At 37.7% G+C, this 12,799-nt stretch overlaps 1 protein-coding gene across 14 annotated transcripts in view; it reads right to left on the reverse strand.

Moving 5' to 3' along the window:
- The window catches only part of ZNF280D (zinc finger protein 280D), a 47,388-nt gene extending 41,305 nt beyond the window's left edge, over positions 1 to 6,083 (reverse strand). For 7 of the 14 annotated variants that reach the window (XR_003399099.1, XM_026855712.1, XM_026855708.1 and 4 more), the window contains exons 1-3: positions 5,921 to 6,083; positions 2,098 to 2,163; positions 1,625 to 1,995 (exon numbers count right to left, since the gene is read on the reverse strand). Coding sequence is in view for 13 of the 14 variants with exons in the window: in XM_026855712.1 (XP_026711513.1) it covers positions 1,625 to 1,995; positions 2,098 to 2,163; positions 5,921 to 6,062 (579 nt within the window). In the remaining variant the exon portion in view is untranslated. Of the gene's footprint in view, positions 1 to 1,624; positions 2,021 to 2,076; positions 2,164 to 4,209; positions 4,244 to 5,920 lie in introns of those variants that run through there. The other 7 variants (XM_026855706.1, XM_026855711.1, XM_026855709.1 and 4 more) reach the window with 7 other exon arrangements.
- Positions 6,084 to 12,799: the final 6,716 nt, after the last annotated feature.

Below are 12,799 nucleotides of genomic sequence, written 5' to 3' on the forward strand. Positions count from 1 at the left end.
AAACTATGAGCATGTATGAGTGAGGGAAGAGGGTTACTTTTGCAGTAAAGATTCTGCAAGACATCCTAGCACTCCTCTGAAGGATTTAATAAAGCATACTATGTCATAAGGAAACATTTATCAAAATAAAATTCACAGACTTGAAGTATGTGTATAGATCATGTGAAGCAGCAGACCTTTCTGTATGAATCTGTCCTGCTTTATAAAGATAGACCTAAGAGGACTGCAGAGGCAAGGTGGATATCCTACTGATAGCTGGATATCAGTTCAGTTGCCATTTAGGAAGAATCAACTGCATCATTTCAATTGTATTGGTTTTTAGGCCTTCTTAAGTACAGTGACAGACTTTTAGCTAACCTGCTTCACTAGACATGTTCACAATTTTCTCTCTGAAAACTATCAATCAATTGCTGAACACTCAAAACTGGAAAGCATGAATTCTTTCCTGATGAATCTGCCAGAGATTCAGCTATCCAGCTGATAGGCAATGACTGTATTACATTGTTTTTCTTAAAACACAACACCTCATCAGCAATGATTTAGCCACAAGTCTTAAGAACATCCAGTTCTCATGCTTTAATGGCCTTACTAACTACGCTAATTCAGACTGATTGCCCTGTTCAGCAAACGCAGAATACATAAAGCTGCACGATTTTTTTATTTATACCAAAAAACTGACAGCTGGGATAACCACAGGTGTGTATATGTGCATGGACAGTGGAGATAGTGCCTGCTGTCAGGCTGCATTTTAACCTGACAGTAGTAGCTAATATTATAGGCACAGCGTCTAAACAGTTTCAGCTTTAAATTATTTTCAATCAAGATATCACATCACAGTTTACCTCATACAAATACGAAACGTTAATCTTCATTCTTTCTCTCACACAAAATTCCAACGGCTAAGGCAAGAAAAACACTAACATGAGTCCCTGAAGAACCCCATTCTGAGGTTCTGCGGCAATCCAGGTATGTATGATATACAATCTATGTGCATAATTCCCTTGGGCTTTTCAAACAAAACAAGTATACTGCCGAACTGCTTCATCTACTGACCCTGCAATTTTTGATTGCTTAAGTCGTCCTTACCATACTGTTTTGCTACAACTGCCACTTGAACCAAAAAGCAAAAAACCCACAGGAGCTACCACCACAGCATTCTCTTAAGAAGCAAAGATCCCAAGGTAGGCACTGTAAAAATCAGGTGGGAAAACCAGTTACTTTAAACACCAAATGCAAGCTATTTAAAAATGAAATTAATTTATCAGTACGGAGTAGAGCAATCTGCAAAATTTAGAGAATGAGAATTTCTACCATTTCTCCACACATCATAAACCAAAATAACCTAAACAGTACCGATTTCTCTTATGCCCAAGATTTTCATTTAATGTAATTCTGGTGTTGCTAAAGCTATCATCTTTAACTCTTGCAAATCAGCATTTTCAAATATGTATTTTAGTTCACCAGTGCAAGGTTATGGTCCTAGAGTCTTTACATCTTATATAATGAGGTAAAGTCTATAATCTAGTCCAGGTCTTCAAATTACTAGACTGAGTACTGTATTCATTAATGTATTCAAAAGTAATTGTATGTGAGTATTTTACAATTTAAGGGAATAAAAATTTACCTGATTGAGTATTACAGGCTGTGCTGTTACAGTAGTCACCGGCCTGGATACAGGCTGAGCCACTACAGGGACGGTGGCATTTCGTGATGCTGGCTGTGTCGTCACCGGAATGGTTACAGGTCTGCTAACCGGCTGGGATACTCCAGAACTTGCCCCAGGCATCTGCTGTGTTGACAAAGTTCCAGCAAGTGGTCTCTGCAGCGTTGGTGAAGTTCCTGAAACATTCACTGGTATAGATAATGGCTGAACTGCTACCAAGCTAGTTGTAGGTCTGGATACAGACTGAAAGACTGATGAAACAGGCATGGCACCGGGGCTGGAGGCAGGTGTCACGTAATGGTGGCTGTCAGGCTTGAATGTAGTAACTGTACCTGTTGCAAAGGATTCCAAAGTTATCTTTATATAATTTTGCAGTCAAACGTTTCATAAGTGTTGTGGATGTTTTTAATTACCATATTAGGACAATAAAGTACCTCTACTGGGTGCACCATTCTGTATCCCCCTTCGTGATGAGCTGAGGTTGACTCTGTTCAATATATCTGTCAAAAGTTACATTTATCTTAATTGCAGTTAAATTAATAGCTTAATTGATTTTCAAATTAAAATTAGCATTCATATCCACTAATTAAGCCAATTAGGATTTGAGTTAGAATATTATTTCTAAAATAAATACCTGGCAAAACAAAGTGTAATTTGTCCAAATTAGATATGTTCTTCTATTCCTTTTCTCATAGGTCAAGCTAATCTCAGTTTTTATTTTCTTGGAGAGAGATTAACACACAAGTAAGAGTGCAAACAAAAAAAAGAACATTTCATAAATATTTAGCTTTGCTGATTATAATGCATTTATTCACTTCTGGTTTTCACATAAATAATAAGTTCCCCAAATATTAAAACTGTTCTACACTAAGGGAAGCATTTTCTCTAAACCAATAACCAGACAATTTGTGTATTACAGGAAAATACAGCACTTACAAACTTGGTTTTAGACTTCACGATCTGTTTTCCAATGCGAAAGAAAAATCAACACACCAGCAATCAAAGGAGTTATGTTGGAACTGCATCACAAGAGGACTGATCTTCTTACATATCCTACACGGTAGTCTAAGACCAGAGTTCTAGCTCATCAGAAACACAAGGAATTTCTTAAATTTGATGTTTACTCCCTAACCAATGCCACAAATATTCCCCAGCTTTTTATGCCTTAGTCTGGGGTTTCTGATCATTCCAGAATGTTACAAAAATATTCATCAAATCAAAATATTTTTCTACTGCCAGGTTCTCAGTTCCATTAGTACTGCTGTCAAGTTTCTTGCTCTGACATGTGAAAATATGCATATGAGATAAGACTGATCCTCCAATACCTAACCAAGAAGGTTTAAAGCACCTTCTCAAACCAGGGTCAAATTACAGCAGGATCTCAAACAGTAGGTCCTAAGAGCATCTACACAATGTGTTTAACAACCTTAAGGCTGTTTCCACCATCAATGGCTCATTAGTATACACTACTGGGTTGATAAATAAATCTAACAGCAGTAGAGCTCAGACGGTCACAGCTTTCAACCTGTCACCTGCATTTAGATCACACTAATAAAAAAGCAGCTGCAACCAACAGATCCAAACAGGTTCACATTTTTTAAGATGTGATGAAATTTTGTTCTGTAATAGTAATACTATTTATTTTTACTTCAACACAGCACTAACTATGAGGAAGGATTAACTTAATTCAGGATTTAGCTGAACACACTTTTTTGTATTTGTTAATAAATCTATATCTCACATTAGAATTCTAGAGTAAAATGAAACTAAAGCTGCCTTCATCTACCTACAAAAAAAAAAGCTATTCTAAATTATGTCTCACAAAGCATAATCAGCCTCAGACAGTCACATCCTAAAATCCAAAGGTAGATATTACTGTTTTTAAAAAGAACATTTCAGGAAGTCAGTGATTTGACATTATAACCTAGATCTACAATTTACAGGACTCGATCAATTCATCATAGACTTGATGTGCCCTTTCCTCTCCCCCATGCAAGTGTTACTTGTCCTATTTAGGTAAAACAGCACTGAAGTATAAGAAAGTTAACATGCAGAACAACATTTTAAAGTAGCAACAAGTTACAGGTTTGTATAATGATGAAAAAGGAAGCAAGAAAAATGAGCAGGAACTGTGGAAAAAATGAGCAGTTGCAGGAAATGGTAAAGGGAACAAAGTGTGAATTACTTTGCATTCCAGTCAGACTAATCCTCCAGTACATCAGAAGACACACTTTATTATATATGACACTATCCCAGGAGGTCAAAGTTGGGTTTTTAGTTATTTCCTTCGAGTTTTCCACACCAGTCTGTATAAAAACTTATAACTGCATTGTCAGGAAAAGGTTAAAACAAATTGCTATGTATTGCAGAAAATATATCTTTCAGAAAAAATTAATAACTACACGTAAGTCTCCATTTGTCATCTGATCAGACAAGAATTTTCTCGGGTAAAAACTAAGCAGTGATAAGCAAAGTTGAGTTCACCGTGTCTTGCCTATCACCAATAACAAACTGAAGCCTGACTACTGCCAGGTAGTACTACTTACAAGCCAGAGAAGAACTGAGGTCATTCTTCCATAGCTGTTTTTGATAGTGAAGTAGAAGATTATAAAGAGAAAAGTTGAGGAAAGGGAAGGAAAAGAGATAAAGTGAAAAGTTATACGATAAGTGATTTTAGTTGTGTCAGGACTGAGTATGGACAGCACTAGAATAAGATGCATACATTTTAAGTCTCTACCTTTCACCAAAGTTCTTGAAGTTGCTGAATCATATAAAAATTATAGCTTTCACCTGAACTACTTTATGACTACAAAAAAGTGTTGAGACTACGACTGCAATGAAACTTGACGTATTTGTTGTTCCAACGAATGCCTAGTGCCTCAACAGTTGTCCTATGCCATGACCTGCTACCAATGACCAACAGCAATCCAGAGGTCTCTGGACCTTCCAGAAAACAGTAAGGGTATTTTTCAGTCCTTCTAGAAGTTTGTAACTGCAGAAAACTTCTTAGAGTAATTTTAAGATACCCTACAAATTTTCAAGAGGATCTAGAATATTTTTTAAATATTCAAAAAGATTAACCCTTAAGAATTATTTTCAGGTGAGAGAGCTTTAACATCAGTTTCAGTATTTCTTTAATATTTAAAACATAATGTTCCACTTTAAGCTAGTGTCAGAAGTAAGTAATACAGTAAAACTGAGTTGAGATGCAAGATGAAAGTATTGTGAACTAAAATGACTGTATAGCTAATAAATGCTGCAAAGTCCACAGAGAGACCAGATTAACATTTTGTCTTGAGATTTTTCACTGCAGACTACACACCTTGAGAAAATGACTGGAGATCTTGGATACAAGCATAGCAGAGATGAGGCAGAAGCTGAAAGCAGTAAACCTCACCAGGCAAAATCTTGTTATTCAATAGCTGGAGAAACCCTAGGTCAAACCTCTTAACAATTGACTACAAGATGGCCACAGACAGAAATCAAAAAGTTCCATTACTAGAATGAATTTAAGCAACAAAAATAATGTTCTCCTTTACTTACCTGCCAAAGCCCAAGGACAGGACAAACATGGAATCCTGACACATCTGCTGTCATCACAACCACCTAACCTCACTCCCTGCACTAGGAGAAAACTACAGAACTTCATGAAAAACACTCTTTATTTTACAGGGGATGAATGAATTAATACGTCTCTTACTTAACAGAGCAGATTCTACTATTTTCACATTAACCACTTTTCCTGATTGAGCTTTTATTATAGACACTTAAGACAGTTACCTTGGTTTTGTCAGAATGATGTCCACCCATTCAGACTGTCCACCAACACGTGAAATGTGGGGTGGAGAAAAAAGAGGGACCGTAATATGAAGACTTAAATTCATGCACATTCATTCAGTAGGGAGACACTTCTAAGTATCTAACTAGGTATCAACTATATTGAGACCATCTGCATGCATGGTTTCAGCATTGTATATAGGGGGTTTTTAACTATATTATTAATGCTAAGACCTTCAAACATCCTTGTTTTGACTTCAGAGATTAAAGGTTAGAGGTATACAGAGCTGTGCATTAACCTGGGTTTTAGGACAGAATTTCTTAAAGATTCCAATTTTCAGTATCATAGCGAGCTACACAACAGCTTTAAGATGTAGATTTTTCTTAAGGTTTACTGTTAAAAATTCTGTATTTTCAAAGTAAGTTTAAAGTTTTACACCTTCAAATATCCGTTTTAAATTACGGAAAATGTTATCTTACATGTACTAGCTGGCTTCGAGCCTGAGATTTCCCCAACAAAGATTGGCTCATCATCATCATCATCATCCTCCTCCACTTCTTTCACTCTCTTTTGCCATGGTTCTAGCTCCTCTTCTTCACATTCCATAAATAATTCTGCCATCTTGAGACTAGACAGTAAAAAAAAAAAGCCAACACATATCAAAACATTCAGTACTTGCACAGAACTAATGTCTCACTGTTCAGTAGATTACTGCACTTGACAGTAACACCCTTCAAATGGTTTCTCCCCCCCTGCCCCACCATGTTCCACACAGGTTGAACCTGATCTAATATAGGAGATCTTCAAAGATCTGACACAGATATTCAAGACACATCACCTTTCTGATCATTACTTGAATTCTCATCTTTGCTATTAAAGATGAAAAAAGACCAAAGATACCCTCCATATACATTTAAACTATTTTTGTATAATACATGAGTTAACTATTAGAGGAAGCCTCTGACACCACAGCAAAAGAAATCTTTTTAAAAAACACTCCTATTCCAGTTAAGTGATTCACAAGAAATATAAAGACCCTACTAATGTAATACACCTGGCACAACTGAGTTACTGAAACTAACTACAGCTTCATTCTCTCTGCATCTAAAAAAAACCCAACCCAATGCCCCAAACTCACAACCTACCACAGCCCCATAAATTTGGAAAGATTTTGCCAGGGCTTCTTGAAAACACAACAAAAACAACACAAAAATTCACCCAAACCCCTACAAAAAAACCCCAAACAAATCACCTAAAAAAAACCCTTAAACAAAAAAGCCACAACACTTTGCACAGTGTTTGCATTATCAATTAGAACTTGATTAAAATTTTGCATAGATCTCATTAGACTGAGTCTCTCATGCCTGGAGACTTGCTCTTGCAGTAAGGAAAACAATAATGTATGGAAATGGTATTGAAAATATGTAGCTTCTGGAATTAATCAAATTAACATCAGGACCTCTAATCACAACTGGGTTTATTTGTTTTTTAAATAAACAGTGATGACCAGTTAAGTCTTCTCTCTTTTCACACGTCTCACATAATCTTCAAAGTATTTCTGAACAATATAGGAAATAAGAAACTTTTGTACTTCTTTACACATGCTACCAATAGCCTAATTTGTAGCAAAACCAGTGATTTCATAAAGCCACAGGCTGGCTCAGCAATAACCAAGATCAGGACCCCAATACAATGGCCTTTGCTTTGCTTAAGACTTGGAGCTTCGCAACATTCCACGTCTCCATTTTTTGGTAAACCAGATGGGAAACAATACAGCTTTCCATGAGGAATCCAACAGTAACTACAGCCAATATAAGAATTCCTTGAAATTAATGAGCAGTTCAGCACATGAAATTGAATTCATCGTTGGACTGCTTTGACAAAAAGCAAAGAATATGCAAGCAACAGTGCCTTTCATGCAGGCCACAATCAACAGAATATTTCCAGTCTTGTTACCAGGCTACTGCTAACAAAAAATATGACCAATACTTTCCTCATTCTTACACTGATGCAGCACTTACCCGACAAAGCAAACTTTGACTTTCCACTAGTAGGCAGTGATAGTTCCCTAACAGTTTAACTCCCTAAACACAATAGCCAGGGCATCAGACAAGCACTAATGTCTATGGTTATATGTCATGAAAGAGTAACAAACTTCATACACAAGGTGACAAAATCAATACTTCATAATCATAAACTGGTATTTCTTAAGCTATTTATCTTCTAAGATGAAGAGGGTGTTTGTTCAACACATTTTTCTATAAAGTTTCCCATGGTTTTCTCCTTTCCAAAAATATTTCCAGAATAACATATATATTAAGCATTGAGTCAAGTTTCTTTTTTGAAAGTATCATTACCCAAAACCAAGAATACCCTTCATTATCTATCAACAGTGGTTGAAACAGAAGACTTCAACACAGACACAGTGAAAAACTGTCTAATATCTAATAAGAGAAGACAATTTCAGGTAGTAGTAATAATGTGCTAGATTTGGTGATGGGACTGTCGAAATAATTAACCCGTAATAGCTTATCACAGGGGAGCAGACAGAATCATGCCCCTACCTGCACTGAAGTGCATGAGAATGGGGCTGGTGGTGTTACAATACTAAGTCTTGGGGATTATATAAAGTAGCAAAGCTGTATACTCCTTCCTTCATCAGCTTAGCGTGCTGAAGTTAAACATAGTGCTAGGAAAGAAAAGAATAAGACACTACACTAGATTGTTGTCGCAGGAAAAGAGTTAGAGTATGAAACCAATTTCTGCTTGACAAGAGACAACAGGGGCGGTGTGCCACATCTTGCAAAGTGAATCAAACCTGACTCTCCTCTGCAGGAGGACATTCTTTAGAATGCTTTTTCTTTACTAACACAGAAGCAAAGTTTATTAGAATTTAATGCACAATGAAAGACTATTTTCAGAGACTTTTTTCATGGAACTGACAATGTAAATATGAGTTGTAGTTTTTTCGTTAAAAAAAAAGTTTTATTTGACCTCATGGGGGACAAAATGTACCCAATTATAAACTGTGCTCAGAGAATGCAAATGTGAGCATAGGTAATTTATATTAAAAACATAAAATACGCACAAGCAATCTTTATGTTAGTAGAATTCTAATAAGATACATGTGATAACCTCTGCTACACTATAATGCAGCTGATCTTTGGTTTATACAGTTAACAGTCATTTGGTAACATCGGGATGGACTTTTAGAAAGTTACACCAACTGGTGGCATCTCTATGGGTGTTTCATTTCATGAATCAGGATGTACATATTAAGGTATTCTCTAAAGGTGACTCAAAACATACGACAGCTTTTAAGGGGCAAATATTAAGATTATTTCAGATCTTTTAATCTAATATTTCAAGTTCAATGCCATGATTTTAAGGCAAGCTTTCACTAACTTTTTTTTTCCTGGCGACAAAGCCAGCCTAATGAGTTCCCATCCTGCTCCTGCACTGCTCCCTCAGTTGTGCGAGTACAACTTTTCACGGGACTATGACGTGAACCAGTGCAGGTTAAAAATAACATGGCCCACTAACAGCTTTACTGGCACAACTGAGAGGTCAAAAAAATCTGTGAGCTGGGCAATCAAAGCTGCAGGAAGGGTGAATGGATTAGATTACAGGAGGCACACAGGAACTGCTCAAAGGGTCTCCATTGTCTAAGGAAACATCCACATCCATTTTTACAATACAGCTAAGCTTCTAAATGTTTAGCTTCTTTAACTGCATTAGCATAGAAAATGCATTCCAGGAGTCCTGCTAGTGGTTGCTCTCAAAGCCAAAACCAATAGCGAATTCTTCCCCCACTCTCCACAAATATTTCCCAGTGGAGGTGCAGACACCAGTATAAAAAAGGTAAACCTATTGGCAATTAACTTTATTTTCCTGATTTTTAAAAATGTGTAAACATATATACATATTGATAGATACCTCCTTAAACGTAGCGCATGTATCTGAGATGTCCAAAACTAATGAAATGCTGTATGTATATAATAAAGTGTTTAAACCATTATTCTAGGCTAAAAAGTGTGAACAAGTGAAAAAGTGTGAAAAAATTCTTAGACTATATTAGGATATTGCTTTAAAAGTCAACTCTCCAGCAAAACCCAAGGCTAATCATTAAAGTTTATTAGGCAGGCACACATAATCAACAACCTGCAAAAACACAAGTCCATGGAACACAATTATAGTTACTAGACAAGCAATGAACTAAAAACCTGATATAAGACGGAAAAGAAAATTGAACTCATTGCACAAAAGAGCAATAAGCTTTTGATGAAATAAGTGCTTTAAAAGCACTACTTTGGACATTTTTTTATCACAGCAATTACGTTTAAAGATGCCTAACTATTAAAAGCCTGTTGTATTTATAGCCTGCTTTTTTACTGTTAGGATTTTAAAGCACTCACATAGAAACAGCAAAAGTTATACAAACATTAGTAAATGTAACGAAAGTGTAACAGTTGTAGTGAAAACAGCAGAAAGTAAGCTGCAAAGTGCACCTTAAAGATGCACAGAAATCAATACTGTAGAAAATCATGACAAATACCGCTGCAGTAAGATTCAGAGTTACTGAAATCCCATTTGTTACCTTAGATGCAATTCACCTGTTCCACTTTTAAGTTCAAGCGAGCTTTCCAATACTCGATATTTCTTTGGTTTGGCTTAAAATAACTGAAACCAAACCACCAGTATGAAATTGGTGTGAGCTTAAAGAGTGAGGACATCTACATTGCTACAAAGTGGAGTGACGGCGGGGCCGCCGGGAACAAGCTCCGGCCTGACCCCACGCAGCCGAACGAAAGCCGCGCCCGGAGCTGACGTTAAGTACAAACCCCGGAGAACGCCGCTCCCGGCGCCTCAGCGTAAGACGCTAAACGACGCTGTTGAGAGCAGAGGTTCGCTCACGGCCGCGCTCTCGTTGTGATTTTTATAACCGTTTACCCAGTGGGTGAAATCACTTCAGTAAATATCGCCTGTCCCAGACCTTCACTGAATAAAACGTCCCCGTGGCTCGCAGGGAGGCCTCGGCCGCGAGCCAAGGCCTGCACGGGGCAGCGAGACCATGGCCACGAGAGGAAGCAGCCTGGGAGCAGCCGCTGCAGAACGGCATTCCCGCTCAGCTCGGAATTCTCAGAGGAAAACCTGGTCATCAAATCAATGAAGAAATGTAAGGTTTTCTCATGCTTTTTTGCCTGTAGTGCTCTTCAACCCAGGCCAACATCTGTCAAAGAAAACTCCTGAGTAGATCTTTACCTCAGTTTTGCTGTCCCTTCTACCCTGTTGGTGGTTGTTTGTTTTTTTTTTAAAAAAAAAGCACAATTCTTCCTTTAGTGAAATATGAAAACACTTCTGGTGAATTTTGAAGTTTAGGAATAGGAAAGAACCAAATGTAAACTATCTCAACTTTTCCAGCCCATACTAATCACAACTTACCGTTGCTGACATCTGCCATAACTGCCTTCAGACATCCTTATTTAGTATAAATTCTCCCTCAAATATAGGTGTTTTTCATAGAATAAGTGTCCTTCTCCTTATGAGCTTAAGCTCTAAAGATCTGACTACTGCGTTTAGTCTGGAAAACACTCTGTTAACTTTTCACTATTATCTTTAGCCTTGAGATGCTTCCAAAGTACTTTGGAACCTCAGAGAAATGAACAAAAATTTAAACATTAGTAATTAAATAATTGCTGCTTAGTGATTATGCCATTAAATAATTTGGTTATTACAGTTTAGTAATTAAACCATTATTAACTATGCCATTCTGCCAAAGTAGGAGGAAAAAAAGAAAGAAATATTCTTTATTTTTGGCAGAAAACAGAGGGGGAAAAAAAAGGAAACTAGAGAGGGGAACTTATTTTAGATGGAAGTGACTGGGAAGAGAGAGGTATAGTCCAGTAATTTTAAACACATACTTTCAACTACTCTTTTACCTACTGAGAAATAATTGCAGGTGTTTATGCTCATTTTAAAGCAAGATAAAGACAGGATTGCAGGGTTAAACGCTGAAAAACTGAAATAACAAGATCAACTCTGCACACTTAATTTATTGAATTTGTGGATTCTGAAGGTGCACAGTTTCACACTGTCTGTTCCTTACCTAAGTCCTTGGACAAATTTGTTTGAATATCATGTTTTTGCATCATCCTACAAAGCCATAGGAGGAAATCAGGTCGACCAAGTGAGAATTGCTGAGCTTTCACAACTTTGAAACTCAGAAGTGAATGAAGGACAGTAATAGCCCACATAATCACAAAAAACCCCGTTCTTTCTAAGGCTGCCTTGGTTTATAGATGAGCATCTTGGCTAAGCTTAGTAGGTAGTTAATGAGGAAGCCCTAAAACTTTGTGTTGCAGCAAACAATTGGTGACTAAAGTAAAATGTTTAATGAGATCTGTAAAACCTCTTTGTAAAGAAGAGGCTGAAAACGTCGTGTGCTGTAGGTGAGCTGTGTCTCCTTGACATGGAGATGTGAGCCTTCATAGGCTGTGTTAACAACGAAGGTGCCCTTCTAATGTTCATCAGCCATGGAAATGACATAGCAGGTCCTGGGGTGGGGGGAAATAAAAGCAGGGATTCCTACCGTCCACATTCAGTAACAGTCCTCGGCAGTTACACTGCAGTGACCAGGGGACGTAGGTGCCCTTGTGATGAGAAAGGCACGGGCAGATGCACTGCACAGGAAGATTTGTATCTCCCATCGGAGAAGCCAGCATGATGCAAGGTGTGCAGGACCTCCAAATACAGTCTAAAAACCTGGGAGCTCTGGAGATGCCAGCCAGAATTAAGTACCAGGAAGGAAGGCTGCATTACATGTAAGAGAAGCTGCTGATAAAGTAACAAGAGGTTTTTGCAGGACCATGCGTGAAAACTTACAGAGAAAACTGCAAACATAGGGTATATGCTAAAAGAGAAACTTAACGGAAGCTGATGACAGAACAATTGTGTTTCCTGCAGTTGGGCAGCAGGCATGCACTGCTGGCTATAGGAGTAAAGCTGAGCTTGAAAGCTAACTAGTCTGAATTACCTCATCTTAGATCTCCTGGCCTGTGAATTACTAAAGAGACATTCCTTTCCCTTCTGAGAGGTATTGACAGTAATCTCTCATCAGTTTCTGGGCTTTGTCTCAAAAGCATTGCCTGTGCCAGAGAAATCAATTGATTGCAATATCCCTCAGTGATCCAAAATGCTGCTATTGCTTGCTGCGGGTTAAAACCCGCCCTCGGATAAAAGCAAGTTGCATTTATGAACTTGAAACACTTGCTAACATAGACTAACATGTATGCACACAACTAGTCACACTGATACTGTCACGTTTGGCAGCTGTTAGACCTGCCAGTCCAATCGAAACC

Source organism: Athene cunicularia, assembly GCF_003259725.1.
Source record: "Athene cunicularia isolate RWA chromosome 10 unlocalized genomic scaffold, athCun1 chr10_part1, whole genome shotgun sequence".
NCBI classification, from domain to species: Eukaryota; Metazoa; Chordata; class Aves; order Strigiformes; family Strigidae; genus Athene; species Athene cunicularia.